Below are 18,376 nucleotides of genomic sequence, written 5' to 3'. Positions count from 1 at the left end.
ACAGAAAGGCAGCAAATGTGGAGGAGGGTAGCAGGCTTTTGCCCTCGGGCCTGCCTGACGGGGGGAGAGCGCCTCTTTTGAGCCGAGCAGTTTGCGGAGGGCCAGAGGATGAGCGCCTATGAACTCGCAGATATAACTGGCCTAATAAAAACGGAGGGGCTGCTACATTGTCCTCTGACACACAAGAGCGCCTCCTCTCTGGAGAAGAAGTGCGAGGCTGCGGCTGACGGAGCTTTCAGTGTGGGTGGATTCCAGTCTCTCCGTGACCCGGACACTTGTGGAGGATGCCAGGACCAACCAAGTAACATGTATGTGTGCATTAAGACCCGGTGCATGCCGGCCGAGCAGACAGGAGCTCAACAGGGTTGAGGGTTAAATAACATAACCAACATGTACGTGAACAATGAGGCAAAATATGCTAAATCTGACCACGTTGTGCATATGTCACATGGATTCACAGATTCTGATGTATACGTTCGAAGGATGCATAACTGCAGGCTTTTAATTGGAGCCGCGCGAGGTTCAAAGTTAAGCGAGGGCAGAATTAATTGTGTGGAGGGTTCGAGACATTTCAAGCGATGCTGGTGCGTCGAAATGGGCAAAAGAAAAATCTGTCAGTGCCTGAAGACGAAAAGTATTTGAGGAAAATTATTCTAACAAAAAAAAACATTCGAGATGCTGTCGGACAGCTCGCTGTTTTAACACAAGTCCTCTAGAGTGACTGAGAGCTAGAAGAAGTAGTAGTAGTTTATGATGGTCGGGTCCTTAACCAACTTATGTTAACAAAGCTGTTCAGAGGAAAATATCAGCGTTCCTGGCACGACGTGGTTCGCTTCAGCAGCTGAACAGGCCCTTACAGGAGCTTTTGGGCAGATTTTGGCCAGCTGTAGTAGCCAATTTGTCTTTCCCCCTCTTCCCTCGTCCCTCTCTGCCTGTCCTCTTCTCCAGTTCACTCGTTTCCTGTGTCCAGTTGTGCCTGCAGACGCGGTTGCGATGATGAATCTGTGGCTGCAGTGTGTCTGTGTGTCTGACATCGTGATGTATCTCTACTGGCCTTAACTCCCTCTCTATCTCTTTCTGCCTCCCCTCTTTTTCTCCCCCCCCCCCCAAGTCTCCTTTTCTCTCTGTCTCTTTGTCTCTGTCTCTCTGTCTCCTTTGCTCTCTCTCGCTCTCATTTTCTCACTCTCGATGACTAGGCATTGCCTGGCCTCCTGCCTCCGTGATGGAACAGACAGAACACACAGACCCACCACCGACAACAACAACAAACAGGAACTGAGCTCCACGATTTGCCCATTGATTTTCACTGGGGGCATTTCTGAAATAGCCCATCTGACCTTTCGGCCAAATGGTAGTGCATGGAGGAAACAGAGGCGCTAGACCGCTCTGCCTCTCTCGCGCACAAAAAAACTCTGCCGCCGTCTATCTGACCTGCCATCTCTGCTGGTGACGAGGTTGTGGGTCAGGTTGCTGATGCAAATACACAATCAGAGGCACAGCGACATAAATGCGCATGACAAAAAAATCCCCCAAAAAACCCTGCTAGTGACACCCAGAGCCCACAATGTTCCTCAGCCCTCAATATAAAACTACTAACACTGTTCTGTTGATTTTGGGTTCAATATTGTAGTTAAGTTTATCCTGAGTTCAGAGTCTAGAGGACATTTTAATGAGGAATCATTAAAAACCGAATGTGTTATCCCCTTGGGAGCATAAATCTGCTCTGTAAAGTTCATGGCAACTAATATTATGAGATATGTTGTGTCCGGTTTTGGCTCGAGGGTGGGAAAGCATAAAACTCATTGATCACCCACAAGGGTTCAGCTGCTGGGGAGCACGAATCTGCTCAGTGAATGTCGTGGCAATCTGACTGTTAGATTCTGATATTTCTTGTTTTCATGTAAACATTTTGGCCGAGCAGCAGCACTGAAAAAATAAAAACATTAGGACTCATCCTCTGGGGAACATAGTCAAAGTCGCACGTACAGTTAGAATTTTAATTATTCAATGACTACTCGAATAATCGAAAACCATGGCGCATCCCTACACTCAATGTCGGCCCAATTGTTACCTGTTTGTCATAGCAACATTGATTGAAACTGCAGCGACATCGACAGGAGCAACGGAGGAAATCCTTTCCTTTTGAGGTTGCTTCATAGGCAACCAAATAGAGGATCGTCTGCAAGTCCTAAAGTGACCATTGGGATGCCATTTTCTAGAATCTGCGTCGAGTTGATAAAACATTAAGGTCGGTGACAAACTAGCGATGACTCTTTGTGACCAGTCAATAGAAAACTTTTGCCAATGGAAAACCAAAAAAGCAAGTATCGTCGAGTCAAGCTGAGCTGTATCATGCAGTGGATAGAAGGCATAAAAGCGAGTGATGTTAATGAGTTTACTGTTGCCATTTAAATGCCTACTGTGAAGCCTTCCTCAGACAGAAAACCCTTTATCTACGAAAACCTGGGTAAGACGAACAATCCTCGATACACGTTGGTAGAAAGATCCCTTTTCTTTCGCCCTCCTGAGGTTTCACCCTTTTAGCTGAGTTTTTCCACTAAATCGAGGGTCTACAGACGGAGGCGTTGCACATTTTTTCACAGCCCTTTGAGGCATTTTTGTGATTTTGGCCAATGTAATTGAAATTGACCTGACACTAAACCTGACCTGACTTCATTTGCTTATCATGGGTTAATACCCGATCACTGGACTCGGCTCTGCAGCTGCAGCTTCACGACACACGGCGCCTGCCTTTTAAAAAAACAAATCATGTGCCAGCTCAATTTACACGCCAACACTTGGTATAAGTATATAACAGGTTGTAATTCCATCTCTCCAAATTGATGATTGTTTGGTGGTGGTGCCGGTTGTTTTGTGTGTGTGCGTGACCACGGAGAGAGGCTTTAAAGAGAGGCTGGCTCCTCTGCCCGTCGCCTGGAAGAGTAGCTCGGGCTCATTATACTGATGAAATTTGCACAGATGTGTGAGCTGCCGACAGACTCTGCGGTGACACAAACAGCCAGCTCAGGTGATGAAAACCGGAGAGGCACAGGGGCTGAGAAACGACGGCCATTAAGCAAAAAAAGAAAGAGGTGAGGGAGGGTGGAAGAGGGGTGTTGTGTGTGTGTGTGTGTGTGTGTGTAGGTTGGGGGGGCAGCCAGGGGGCTGGGAGTCTTTGCTCGTCTCTCGGGGAGACAGCATTACATAAAGTAACAATTTCCAAACCACCTTCTTAAAATTCCAGATGAAAATGAAAATGTGCATACGTGCACGCGGCGTCTCCTCGCGAGGCACTAATCTGGCCGTATCCAGATGACGAGCGGACTGCCACTTAACAGGGAGGAGATCCACTTTGATCACATGGCCCCTGGGGCTAAACCTATCGCGCTGCCTATTACGCTGCTTCATTTGCATATGTGGGGCTTATGGGTAGGCTGAGATCTAGAGTGAATGTTCTAAACTGCAGCAGGGCTCAATGTTGCTAGAAAGAAATGTCCAGGAGAGACGGGCGAGGAAAGACAGAGCGCTGCCAGTAGCCAGAGGGAACAGAAGTCCACTTGTCATTGAAGGTCACAAGTTCGACACCGCAGACTGGCTCCTAAAAATTAAACACTTTGGCCAAACAACAATACAGAGCTTCCCCCGGAGCAAGGCATTTAAAGTTATCCTTGAATGTAAATGGCAGAGCGGCCGACATTTAAAGACAGTGGTTGTGCCGGGGAGCTGTCAGGTGGAAAATGTAGGACTGTGTAAGTATAAATTAGAGCGTTAGTGAGAAAAAGTGCATACGTGCTCAGTAAACTTTACCTGGATGAATAAAAGGCTTCTTATTTTTTTTTTTTATAAAGAGCAAGTGACTTAGAAGAAACCACGTCTGCTCCCTAAGTTCTACATCAACAACAACAACAACAGGTGAATGGAGCGTGTTTCATCCTCCTGTCTACTCAGACTACTCTACGGAAGCTCCTCACAATCCTCTTGATCCTTGTTAGCGAGCCAAGGACTGAAAGCACCCAGTGAAGTTTCTTCTGGAGTAAACAAAGAAAAAAAAAAAAGGGGAAAAAAAAAACAACAAAAACAAACGCAAACTTCCGCTGTGATAGAACTATTTCATTTTGCGTAAACAACATTAACCAACCACTAAAAGAAGAGTGGTCTACTTTCCGGGGTCCACTGGGAATTTTTACCATATACCAGACCTGCACTAAAAATGAGAAGGATGGAAGCTGCCAACAGAAGTGCGCTACATCAGTAAAACACTTCCCTATTTGTAACATGTTGTGCAGTGGCCTATTACTTGAAGAAGGAAATAACTCTTTTCGCTCTTTTGTAGCAGTAAAAGTTAATGTAGAGCATGAATTGGTGCATGTGAAAGCCTCATTCGGCGCTCACGTATTAATCTTTTTGTGCTTGTGCTGAACTATTGTTGAAATTTGACTCTTTTCCAAAGAGAAATGGAAGTGAAACGTCCGCTCTCTCTTATGATATAACGTAGTAGGTAGGTTGAGAGACATATATCAGTGCCGTGGTATAATCTCGGTTGTATAATGGTGATCAAATTAAATCTTGAATCTTGAATTATAGTTTTGCATTACAATAAAAAAACGGCAGTAACAAATATCATTAACAAAGGCGACTCCAGTTCTGACTGTACAACCTTCCCCTGATAGCCCATCAATCAAACGAGGGGCTCACTGAGCCCAAAATTCAAACTGGTGCAAGATGAAGAGGCAGAAATAGACGAAGAAAAGGAAAAGAAGGGGGGGTGGAGGAAGAGGAGGGTGGCAGAAAATCATTTTCCACACATGGGCATCAATCGGCGCGAATAATTCCTCAAACTTTTTTAAGTCCGACTTTAAATGGCATTACATATGTAGTGAGGCATGAAAAATTAATACGCCGGAGTCGGGGAAATGTCAAGGGTAATGATCTCCGCTGCAGCTTACCTCCTTAGCTTTCTGTTTCAGTCGAGCTTGCTCTGGGTCCTCTTGCCTGGAGCGACTCTGTGGAGTAAAAGAGGGGGGAAAAAACACAGGTTAACAGCTGGTTTAAGGAGCCCCCCACCCCAACCCCTCCAACCCCCCCCCCAGCCCCCTCGCTACTCATCTGTTGCTGCTGCAGCAAAAATAGTGCAAAATGGGAACAGGATACAGAGGTGTCAAGGACATCGTATTTGAATTCAGAGAAGTGCAATGGAGCGCCCCCCGGGGGGCGGTGGCCTTTAAACCCGCTCCAAATCCAGCCCTAAATAAGCCGCTGGAGGGGGATTCTAATCAAAAGAGGTTATTAAAAATTCTGCACGAGCCAGCACACACACAGACACACATACACACACAGACACACACACACAGGGCAAAGGATGTTGGTGAGTATCAGTGGCAGTGGCTGTGTGTGTGTCACTGTGAGCCAGTGTGGCTATCCGTCGCTGTGTGTGTGTGTGTGTGGTGTGTGAGTGTGTGTGTGTGTGTGTGTATCCCTGGCGTAACAACACAGCACTTCTATTTTAATCAGCAGCCAAGATCTGGGTGAATGTACTTGTCCCTGGGAATCCTTCACCACACAGCCAAATGTACATGTACGGCTGACCACTGCAGGCAATACGGGCAGATTATGGTGCTACACGCTCGCTGAGTGCTGTTATGTCGTGGTTCCGGATTCACTCGGCGAAGATTTGGGTTTGCTGGATTAACCAAAATGAGGTCAGGTCCATGATATGCCACTTTATCCCGTCAGCCGTATGTGTAGTTTAACACCTGTCATCTACGCCTCTATGAAGAAAATTATAAAACAAATGGCCCTTTAAGAGAACTAATCTATTCTGGTTTATACTTAATTTCTCCTTCTAATATCAGATCAATCAGAGTGAGTGCTGGTCCTCCCTCCTGCTTCAGCCCTCTACATCCCTTCCTGGTCTTCTCCGCCTCATGGATGTAGAGCCGCTCCTCCTTGCCTTCCCGGCTAATTGGCTTTAAATATATCAGGCGGTTCACGTACTGGTCGGTATCTCAACTAAGACTAATGTGTTTTGCCCTCAGGTCGGCCGGAGCATCCCTCAAGACTTGAGTCATATTTTAAATGGACGGCGTCGAGGAAGGGAGGGCTTGTTGTGGAGGGAGGAGAGAGGAGAAGGCGGTAGGGGGGGGGGGGGATTATTTTTCGTGGGTTTCTTATTCAAGAGGTCAAATTAGCGGGCGCTCGAGCAGGAGAGAGGCAGGGAGGGAGGGAGGGAGGTGAGGGGCGGAGGAGTGGGAGGGGTTGGTACAGATGGACTGTTTACAAAGGGCAGCGGTGCCACTGGCATGCTTTACATCTCCTCTGTCAGCTGCCCTGATTTTCCCACTTACAGGAGAGAACGGAGGGGAGAAGGGGAGAAGAGGACTGGGTAGTAGGTGCTGACAAGCTTTGTTAGAGCTGGTGGAGGTAAACGTACTGTACTTAAGTAACAAAAGCTCTTTCTGCTACACAGTCTTCTACAGTATATCATCTGGTATGATCTGTAATGTTGATCATATTCCAGGAAATAGTTTGTGATGGTGCACTGTTTTTACCTTGACTAGTTTAGTCTATTTTTTTACTCATTAAACCCCCAGAGGGTTGTTCTTGTTTCATTTAGCTGTGGGTTGTATTTGGAAAGAAGTGAAGTTAACTTGATATAGAATATTCTGTCAATACATCCTCCCAAATATGAAGTCCGGTGGGTGAAAGCTTGTACTGCTATCACTCCTCATCACTGACACACACATTCATTCGTCAATTTCGTGCTTCCTATTTGTTTTACGCAATACCGAAAGTGCAACTGATGTCCTCCGAGTGGCCAATAATCAATATCAAGCTTCACTTTACATCTGTTTTTTAAAGATGCATAACAAAGAAGGGTTATGCAATATGTCTTCTGGCTGCATAATATTATGGAGTTTTAGAGGTTTTATGATGTATTCCCTGATTTCTCCTTGAATAATGGTTGAACGTTGGTCCAAAATGGAGAGCGCAAATATAAATGTTTGCCTTTTTTTGCCTTTTTAAAGCAGAAAATACCAAAACATGACATTTGGGGTTTGGAAAGGCAAAGGAAAGAGAAAACAGGGTACAAAGCTACGTCCAACGTTACATAATCAGCAACTACTTTAAGTGTTTACAATCCTCCCTGTTATGATACAACAGATGTGATTAAAACGCTTGTGCACAGAAGACAATATAGCACACATGGGTAAATAGAAGCAGAAAAAAACACTATCGTCTTCTCAGGCAGTGTGCTGGTGTAATATATTGTACAATCATTCGGCAAACATTTGCTTTCCAAACTTCTCCTTGAACTGAAATGGCATGCATGGTAACAAGGGTTAAAAAGCCATACACATTGCTCTGCGGTGAAGTCAAACTACTCAACGATGCTCATGCAATCCAAATAGCCCCGAGGTAAGCCCTTCCAACAAGAACTTGGCTAAATTTGCAAAAGTTCCTCACTAATCCTGTTAATGAAGGGAACTGTTCACAGTAAAATAAAGATTACACTGTTCTGCCGTGCAGAACTGGGTACAGACACAGGATATAAAAGGCGTCACTATTCATTTTTTTAACAACACACTTCACTATGTCGTTTTCCTGCTGAGGTAATGTCTTTTTTCACAACCAGGAGCGAGGCTATCTGGTCTCCCCTTTCAGAAAAAAACAGACAGGTCATGAGGTTTTGTGGCCAGTCTTCATCAACTAGAGGATTTTCTAATATCCTGCATGGCAGGACTGGAGCATAATAATGCAATTAAGACGGTGAGGTGTGCTGCAATGAGAATCTTTACTGTGGGACATTGGCTCCATTCAAAATTAATTAAATTAACCTAGCTTTCTGCTAATGTTGCACCGCGAGGCATTTTCATTTGCAAAAGATTCTCTCTCTTTTTTTTGTGTTCACTGGTGATCTTTCCAAATTTTAAGGACCTTTTCTTTACTAATAAACAAATGTCTGTACATACACAGGGCTGAGGTGAGAACAGTGGACAGGCGACAATGCAAAGATAAGTAGTTTATAATACTTGCTTGCAGAATTAATTTAATTGAGCTGTCAACTCGACAAAATATTGTTCAATCTGCAACAATTTGATATTTTTCAAATGGCAACAGGTCACTTATGTCACTTAAAAAAAAAGATATACATATATATATATATATATATATATATACTACACCCTCTATATTCTTTAAGGTGCAATGTAAAAACTGGTCAGCTGTTGATTCAAACTCAAAACAAATAGGGGTCAGCGTATCACCAGAGTCCCTGCTAACTGCTCCTAACTGCAGCTGCCGTTAGCTTGCTTAGCTGTGCATTTGGGTCCTGACTGAGACCTCGGAGCAACTGAGGTCAACTTGGCAACTTGGCGTTTGCTTTGTTAGCACAGGAGCTTCAGCGCGGGCGCTAGCTGGATAGCAGGCTAACTTCAGTAGATACCTCTGCAGTATAATAGCCTACACAGACGTCATAATGTAAAAACTGTTGATAACTTTGGTTCATTGCTTCTCGGCCTTCTGGCTAAGATAAAGTGGAGTATCTATTCTTTTCAAGTGGGTGGCTGTTATCGGAAGTTCGCTGGTTCGATTCCCCTGGTCTGCATGTCAAAGCATCCTTGGGCAAGATACTGAACCCCAAACTACTGGTTGGCACCTTGCTTGGCAGCCATCAATGTATGAATTATTGTAAGTCAGATGCGTCTGCTAAATGTAACTTTCAAGAATGTCTTCAACTAAAACTCTTACATTTCATCTTTACACCAACTAAACTTCTTCCTTAAGAACTGCAGTATATCAGTGATATGAACCATAGAAGACTTTCCATTACTGCTGACCATTGTTTGAAAGTTTGTTGTAGTGCGTGTCATAAAATCTCTTTTGCATTATGTGAGGGAAACTTTATGAGGAGGTTATGTCCCAGTGTTACAACTTTTCTGCACCAAATTGCCAGAATAAGTGTTGGTAATGTGTGTTTCTGCAAACCATGGATATGTTGAAAACATCACATCTCTTTATGCTGCAACTTTATGTTTCTTTAAATTCGATTTTCTATTTTTATGTTATGACATCACCGTGGTTACGGTCTGGTTAGGTTTAGGCACAAAACCACTTGGCTGGGGTTTGGGTGAATGATCATTTTTTTGGCTTAAAATACATGTTTTTGTCACCACAAACACAGCTGGAGATGTTACGTGGTCTCCATAAAAATATCCAGACACGTCATGTTTAGAATCGTTGAAAAGCAGTCTTGAACTTTCCGTCACTGGCTCATTTTTAAAGCCAAACATGTAATGTGAACCTGATACGACACGTGTTGTAGAAATGCTAAAATGGCACATAGCTTATTACATCTAAAAAATGTGAACGTGTCAGGGTTAGGGTTTGCAGAAAGGCTAACTGCCAACATTTAATTTAGGTGACTGGGCTGACTTTACCATCTGCAGCTGGCTTGAACGCCACCTAATCAAATTGTTAATACTGTCATGTGCTTTGCACTTGCAGCTGTTCCAAGTGACTCAACTGAAACCTCGTACAGTCACCACTGTGATTTTCAAGGTTTGCAGATTAATACTGGAGATGAAGCTTGCTCTGTTGCAGATGGTTTAAACGATTCTCTGCTTTGGCAGTAATGTAGGTGTTAGCAGATATTGAAATGACGGCAATGAGAGTTACTTTTGACTCAATATATGCTAATAACAGATCCATGAATTAACCTTTACCATTATTCAATATTCAGTGAAAAGTTGTGCCTTGAGCTTATGATTGTGTTTGCAACAATTTATGTAACAGCTGAGATGAAGTGCAAACTACTCTCCCCTCTCTCAATCATTTTCTGTGATTGCCACCTTAAATATTATATGTATGGTGGAGAAGGAACTCACGTCTTATTTCTTATTTATTTTCTATTTTATTGCTTATTTTCACAGGGACGCCGCACAATTAAAAGTAACTGCACCACAGTTAGCTGGAAAGCTAATTTGCATCTGTTGTCCCTGAGCAAGTAAACAAAAAAAAACACATAACATCAACTACACTCTATAAAAGAGCACAATACATAAAGTAGAATCAGTAGGATAGACTGTGTATGTGGGCAATTATTAGTGATGACACTTTTGTGCTGATTTAAGCCAAAACTTAAGCTCTGCAAAACCATCTGAGCTTCAAGTTGTAATTCGCAACATGTGTGATTTTATACATGTTTTCGCAACATTTGTGCTTCTGACTGGTTTCTGCTGTGGTGTATTTTTCGCTTGATTGAGGCTTTTCCGTCGAATCCCATTACGTGATTAGTAATACAGTATATTCAAGACAAACATCTTGTTATACTTCATGTGCACAGTGCAGTTATATTGATACTTGACACCAGATGTTTAGAGCATACGTATGTAAACTCTGGATTCTTACTTTGGAAGACAGGTTGATAGAAAAATCACTTTTCTTTCTGTCACACTGAGAAATCTGTCTTCCTGTTTGAAAAATGATTCTCTGTTTCACCTGAGCTGTCAAGGCTTGTGATAGAGAGATGTTTCGCAGCTTGTACATTGGTACATTGGGATTGGTGAGTGTGTGTGTGTGTGTTGTGTGTCGGCTGCATGGTGCATGGCGGTTTGAGTAGTGTACGAGGTCCAACCCACCCACCCCCCCTCCTCGCCGTGTCCGGGGAGGAAGAGCCAGGACAGAGGAGCCCTGGGGCCAGGAGCCTGGGAGGACACGCGGAGGTCACTTCATCCACTGGTGTCACACTCTAATTCATCTGTCAGGGCCCGCGCAGGAGCAGCATGCACTCATATACACAGAGCAGTACACAAAAAAACACACTGTTGCATGGGGACATAACAAACGGTCTGTCACACACACACACACACACACACACACAGAGTAGGATGGTGAGGTGACAGTAACTTACTTTAGCGGCTTTCAACAAGATCTCTCTCTCCTGCTCGTCCTTCCTCTGCTTCTCGATTCTCTCCAGCTGCTCGAAGAAGCGAAGCTGAGAGCGAACGTCTGCAGACTGCTCGTAGCACTCATCATCCTGACAAGGAGACAGAGAGAATATCACTACGACTGTAACGGTCGAAAAAGGTATGAATCCCATTCAGCAGCTGCTCCCGAGGCTTTGGGCACAAATATCAGAACTTAAGGGGAAGCCTTCAGTCCATTTATCTCAATAAAAAAAATTACATCCTCCACTCCTAAGTAAATTACTAGAACATCCATTTCACCCAAAGCATCAATGACCAAAAATTGGTCTTACTTAAACTTCAGTTTGCCCAGATGACTCGTGTTCTCCACCAATCTCCGAGCAATATATGTGGCTGCAATAATTAGAGGCAACTTTTAGTTGCATCATACTAATTATTGTCCTACGTTAAGTATAAGTATATATTATATTAGTAAGTATATATACAGTGCCAAACAGAAACTGAATAAGTGATTTAATGAATTACAACTCAATTTAAAACAATATTGAAGAGACAAAAGCAGCAAATGCAACATAAAGAAGTTGGAAACAGCAGTGTTTTTGGCCACTTTTCTGCTTGATGGTCTTGCTTTCCTGTTGATTGACAAATTCAATAGATTAATCATATATCAATTAAAGGGTAACTTCAGCAATTTCACATGTTTAAGTGTGTTTACTGGTCTTGGGGAGTATAATTTACGTGGAAAAAGTACTATAAAGCCTTTTCTGCCTCCAGAGGAAGCTGCATATAATTTGCTAAATTGCCCCCAATGATGTCACTCAGTAGCTAAATTGCACTGTGGGTAATGCAGCCACTAGATTTTGAAAAGCAGCCCACTGGTCTAGCATAGCACAATATAACACTGCTGGACTCATTATTGACAATTTTAAAATGATCAATATCAATACAGCAGAACCAGAGATATCACCCTTTTAATTCCACACACTCTTCTTCCTTTTCGAATATCTGGTGCCTACATTACCCACAATGCATCTTAGTCACTGAGTGACATCACTGGAGGCAATTTAGCAGATTACATGCAGCTTTCACAAAAGGCTAAATACTACTTTTTTCACATATGCAGTAGTAGTACTACTACTTACAGTAGTAAAATGGGTGGAGTTACCCTTTAAGATTAATCAGCTACTCATTTTAGTTTTATTCCACAATGAATATCATGTCATTTTCTGTTTTTGGCAATATATGGGAACACTGGCATGTCAAAAAAGCAGCTCATGAGCTGAGAGGAAGCACAACATGACAGACAGATACACAGGATGAGAACGTGCATGAAGTCTGTCCTCATTATTAGTTAATTAAGCAATTGTGCATTTTATGTTTGAGTTTTTAAAAAGTTTTCCTGACTCTTTAAGACTACGTAAAAATTATCCAACTAAATGATCCTCTGGTGCACCGAAAAGAAAAAGTTAGGCGTGCCAGTGCAAACCCAACCAATGTACAAAAAAGTAAGTTCGGAGCTCTGGATAAGCACAAAATAAATACCTTCATCATTTCACTGCACATTCGATGTGTCCGTAAACCGACTCACGGACACATCTCGTGCCGTCTGATGACAACAGCAGACTTGAACACACAAACTTTTTCTATTTACAGACGACGCTTCTCTTCGCACCGCACGGCGCATCGACTCCCACTTGGGAAACGGGGAGGCAAGTGTAAAAAACAACTTTTGTAGGTCATCAAAAGTTAATAGGATAATTGCTTATTTCACATGTTTGTGTGTGTGTGTGTGTGTGTGTGTGTGTGTGTGTGTCTCATACGCAGCTCTGTTCTACTCTTGCACTTGATTTCTATATCACCCTCTTTTCCATCTGTGTGTGTGCGTGTGTCAGGGCTGCGTGTGTGTTTCCATGAGTGGATGAGAGGAGCTGGGTGGCACAGAGCACAAAGACACATCAGAGGAGGCTCATCGCCAGCACCCCTCCACTCCCCTCCTCTCCCCCTCTCTTTCTCTCTCTCTCATCCAGCCTCCCTCCTCTTTGTTGCAGCGCTGAGCCTGCACTCTTGCCGTAGCTCCTGCCGCCGCTGCCGGAGCCCGGTTGCTCTTTAAGGCCGCTTTTGTCTTTTGGTCTTTTCTCTTTTTTTTTTTTTTCCCCCCCCCACTCTTTTTTTTTTTCGCTGATGTCAACAGAGTGGCTTCACAGAGCTGCATGCCGCTCTCACACACACACCTCATTTACAAAACCACAAAAAGGGAAAAAAGAACGACGGAGGAGGAGAAGAAGGAGAAGAAGGAGCACAAAACAAGATGGGGACAGCTGTAGCGATGCTCTTCCTCCCTCCTCCTCCTCCTCTTCCTCCCTTCGTGGTGTCAGGAAAAACACATTTTCAAAGTTTCCCCCCAGTTACTCTCAACAAACGCCGAGATTTTAGGATTGTAGTCGAGATGGATTTGTGCTTTAATGTTCACCAATTAAATGTGGTTGTAGAGTTACATTCAAGGGCTACGAGAGATGAAGTCACCAATGACAGGAAAAGTAAGCAGGTGTTCATACGCAGACGAGCACTCAGAAGTTCTTTCATACCTCTACTTTTGGCTGACTGACTGAAAAGTCCGCCCCTCTCCTGTTTGTCAACTCGAGGGTAAAGAAAACATTCCTCATATTAACTTTTATGTGTTTATGTTAGTGGTACACTCGCTTTTTTGTCGGTGAGTGTATGTGTGAGACGGATAAAAGCGTATTTGTGCGCGTGCCACCGTGCATCTGCGCAGGAATGTTGAAACATACGAGCAAGCCAAGTTTGTGTGTTTAAGTGTGTGTGTGTGTGTGTGTGTGCTTGAATGTCCCGATGAAGTTTCTTTCTCAACTCCAGCGGTTTAATATTCCTCCCGGAGGTTTGATCCAATGTTTACTGTGTATTTTTCGGTGTGCCAAATTCTGTGAAGGGCTGCTCGGACACATGCCACATGCCATCTATTGATACTGTGGCAATGCATCAACCAGATTTGTATGAGAAAATAATAAATCACAAACGGATTCACCTGATGTTGGTGGTGTCGCTTTCTAAAATGAATTAATCATTTCTAAATCAATGAAATACAGAGTTGTTACAGCCCTCATTTCAAAAAATGTTGGGACCCTCAGATTCTTCTCACTTTGCTGGCTGCAGGTATAATGTGCGTATATTCACCAAAAATAAATGATGTTTATCAACGTGCCTATGCATAAAAAATAATACAATTTCTAATTCTCCCCATCACACTCACACTAAAGGTGGCAGAGTCGACACGTGAGGCACTGGCCCTCCAACCAGGAGCAATATGTGGATGGAGTTTAGGTCTTCAAGGAGATTTTAACATGTGGAGAGAAGTAGAAAACTTTGGACACACATCAGGAAGGTATTTTTATTGAGCCACTGGCCTTCTCTCCACTGTGGATCCACCGGCACCTCAGCCTCAGCCAACGCCATCGTGAGCACCAACAACTACACCTGCTGAGCCAGAAGCCTGAACCTACTTCCTCTGCCACAACTAGAGCTAGTCAAATAAAGTCCTTTAACCTACCCCTGTCTTGGTGTCCGCTTTTGGGTCCAACTTACAAACATCTACAAAACACTAGAACACTTTCCACCTGACTGTCATCGTCCATCACAGGCTAACTTTAGCCAATCAGATCGACAGTAGCAGCAGAACCCGTTGGTCAATCAAACTCTTATTAAAACCATTAAAGAGGAGAAAGCATTGTTGTCATCTTTGTTCTTCTTTCAATGAAGAAACGCTCTCCACTTCTAATACAGTTGAAGCTATAGCAGCTATGCTAAACCGTGCTTCTCTTGCTGGTCATCACACTTAAACCAGCTGCCAGACGTTCCTCATAGGACACTGATTTGTCCAACCCACTGTGGTTCAGTCATGCATTGAATGACTCTGGACAGCTCTTCTTAGTGTGTATGCGTATGTGTGTGTGTGTGTGTGGGTATGTGTGTTTGCCTACCTTACAGGAGTCCAGTCGGTGTTGCGCGATCGTAGAAACTTTTTCTACCACGGTCCGAAGTCGTGACTGCGTAGCGTGTGAGATGAACGTCACTGCCTCCATGGGGACCTCTGTGACTCCGAACTTCTTGGCTGTGAAGGACACACACACACACACACACACACATTTAGGACAAGATGAAACTTTTGCAATCAGTTTATTATTAATATTAATCTGACACATCTTTATAAAACAGCAGGAACAGTTGCTACTTCTTGCTTCTCATCATTAAAACCAAATTTCTCATTCGCTTCACTGATCCCGCCCCAATTAAAAATGTTGAATCCTCCACGTAACCATCGGGGAATTTTATAGTGTAACCTTTAGTCTCACTTTTAATTCACAACAGGGATAAACAGGTTGAGAGTGATTGTTTGATTATCACTTCTCTTGATTCCACGACTTGCAATTTTGACAAAAGCAACAGCTAAGCACATAGAAGGTAATTGTTTCACTTCATACACACACACACAAGCACAGACAACTCATAAAACACACCAACAGAGGACGACACACAAGTTTCATTCAGCACCTCTGCTCGTTCACACCTACTGTACTCACACACACGCACGCACACACTCGCACCAAACAACTGTCTGGATTAGTACGTGCAATTAACTCCCAGAAATAGGACTCATCAAACAGAAAAGTTAATTTGTTTCACAGTCTTAGTGCAAATTTCCAGAGTGGCTTTACTAGCTAAGCTCCTTCGAGTGTGTAAACGACATTGACCATCTCTTCCCGTCGTCGAAGGATAATTTAGTTTCCTCGGAGCAAAACTCATCCGAAGTCATAACAAAAGAGAGGAGGACAGACTTTGGTAGGGTTACAATCTGTTTCCAACTTCCTTTTAAATTATTCCATTACCATAATTTTCTCTCTGGCACCCTTTTAAAGTAAACCACACCAATTATTTAAATCAGCCGAACAATACATATATTCCTCACCCGCTCAAGCTTTGAAAGGGATGGAGGCAGCCCTGTTAGCCTTATAATTACAGTGGCAGCACATGTGGCAATGTCACAAGGTCAGAGAAAAACACTAATAGGCTTTCGCTTTCCTTAAAAAATAAGATCTTTCAGGGACATTAATATTTCAGAGAAAGTTTAAGAGACTTAAGAGCCACATTTCTCTGAGCAAAAACAACTGCTCTTCAACTCGCACTGATCACCATTATTCACCTAAAGAAAAAGGCCGATAACACAGCTAGAAACAGACTAATGAACTGGACAGCTTTAATATTTTTGCTTTATTTCAAGATGAAAGACAAGAAGCGATAGCAGGAATAATCTGCACCAAAGACAATAAGATCTCCAGCTGGGAGTACATTCTTATCCATGGATTTCTCTCGGGATGCCACTTTGGTCTTGTCTAATCAATCTAGGCAGCTATTGCATGGAGCTTCATACATGAAATTTGCTGCAGATATCCACGGTTACCCCGACGATATGTCCTAATAAATCTGATAATCTGATTTTTCCTCTAGTGCCACCACGAGGTTCACACTTGAAGTTTTAAGTGAAATGTCTGGATAAATTGCCACGAGATTTGGTTCGACAATCATGTCCCCCTTTACGATCAATTGTAATCACTTGGATTACTTTTCAGATGACAGTGATAATAACACATTTGCTCAGAATGCACAGGGAACAAATGGCTCGCAAAACTAACTGATACTCATCCTTGGCAGCTTAACAATATCCAAAGACTGTCAGCTATTCTACAATGTAAAATGTGTTCTTTATACTTTTGGATATTCTAAGTTTACTATGTTGTTATTTAAGGGTGTCAAGGATTCAAAAGTAATGACTGATTTATCTTGACCTCCCAACAGGAACTGCCCAGAACGAAAACCCAGAACTTCAGATATGAGCAAGGTAAAAGAGAATTTAAAATATCAATAAATCAGAAGAGATTTAAAGGAGGATACTGAGTTTGTTTCACAGCTGGGGTGCCTGGACAGCAAAAGCCTAATCACCTTTGGTCACTAGACTCAAGGAGCAGTCAGGCTCATAGGAAGTCAGCCAATCACAGATATAGACACAAGCCAAAACATTCAAGGCTTCAAAGTGCTGTCTAAAACGTCCGTTCACCATAGGTGTTTAATTGTAAAAAGATTTGGTGACTCTCGTGCTGTGTGGATGAGGACATAATCATCCTGAGTGAGACCACTCCCATCAGGATAGAAATGTTTTATAACAGGACTAAAGGTGATCACTCAGAACAACTATTGATTTGCAGTGACCCTTCCCACTAATGGGGGCAAGTGGACACAAACCATTCCAGCAAAATGCCCCCCACAGCATGACGGAGCCACAGCGTCCCCTCACTGTAGAGGTGAAGCATTCAGGGCCGTACCGTTGGTGAAGGACGACCGCATGACTTCCAGAGTCTCTGTAGATCAATGCCTATAGCTTTTGCACCACTGTACTCTTAAAGGTGCATTCATCTTTGTAATGAGAATACCATAATACTCCCCTCTGCAATGGTCGGTGGACCGTCGTTGCTTCTGTCTCATCGTGTTCTGCGTTGACGATCTCATACCATTTTTGTTTTAGTCGGTTTAATGTGTTGTTTATTTAACGCAGGTAAAATTAGGCAATGCACTCCTTTCCCATTGGCAGTAGATGAGTTAGCCTTTTCTTTTTTCTTATTATAATGTGCCAAAAAACAGAGAACAGAAGAAAGCAAGGTGGAGGCCAATGATGATGTTACAGTGGTAACGTCATCATTGGCCTCAAATCTTTTACTTCAGTTTCTCATTCAAACTCAAGGCTGACAATGACGATGTTCGAGCGCTGCTTGAACACAAACAGATGGAAAACCATTCATGCCCCAATGTCCTTAACTTCAACGCCATTATAGCATCGCACCAGAGAAAACTAGCATGTCCACCCGGGTGTTGTGTTTTCATCACAGCCAATCAGAACTGAAGCATCCTTGACTACTGAAGCATCATTTGACCTGTGGATGATGCTGACTGTACCCTTTTTTCCAGTGCAAATCAATCACCTGAGGAAGAGTCGCTCTTCTGTTTTTTCCTTTCACATCACACTGATTCATGAGCTTGTGTCTTTCAATTGGAGAGCAGGACATGTTTGTGTTGACCAGTGTTTTCCCCCAGTAGCAGGTCATGCAAGTTTCATGGTAAAACTGACATGATGTGAGCGCCGCATGAGGCTCCTCCTTTGTTTTGAAAGTGAATCATGTTCAAGTTGCAGGAAATTATGCTTGAGAACAAAAAAACATCCAATCAGAGTCAGTGCTATCATTTCGTGTGCTATCAGGCCATGTTTGAAAATGATACTGAGGGTAGTGAGGTAGTTATCCACACATATGTCTGAAGTATTTTGATTATTTTAAGGCATTTTTAGTAGATTTAATAACCTGGGTGTTCCCGGTTGTGTGTATATGTGT

The 18,376-nt window shown here is 43.1% G+C and overlaps 1 protein-coding gene across 3 annotated transcripts in view; it reads right to left on the bottom strand.

Annotated features, from left to right (window-relative positions):
- LOC311260303 (transcription initiation factor TFIID subunit 4) overlaps window positions 1-18,376 on the bottom strand; it is an 87,498-nt gene that overhangs the window by 34,532 nt on the left and 34,590 nt on the right. For all 3 annotated transcript variants that reach the window (XM_084357971.1, XM_084357972.1, XM_084357973.1), the window contains 3 exons: window positions 14,921-15,051; window positions 10,910-11,035; window positions 4,947-5,003 (listed from right to left, as the gene is read on the bottom strand). In XM_084357971.1, the coding sequence (XP_084214097.1) occupies window positions 4,947-5,003; window positions 10,910-11,035; window positions 14,921-15,051 (314 nt within the window). The remainder of the gene's footprint in view (window positions 1-4,946; window positions 5,004-10,909; window positions 11,036-14,920; window positions 15,052-18,376) is intronic.

This window comes from Pagrus pagrus (assembly GCF_965226575.1).
Source record: "Pagrus pagrus genome assembly, chromosome: 1".
In the NCBI taxonomy this organism is placed as follows: domain Eukaryota; kingdom Metazoa; phylum Chordata; class Actinopteri; order Spariformes; family Sparidae; genus Pagrus; species Pagrus pagrus.
This window is presented reverse-complemented; position numbering and strand designations above follow the sequence as displayed.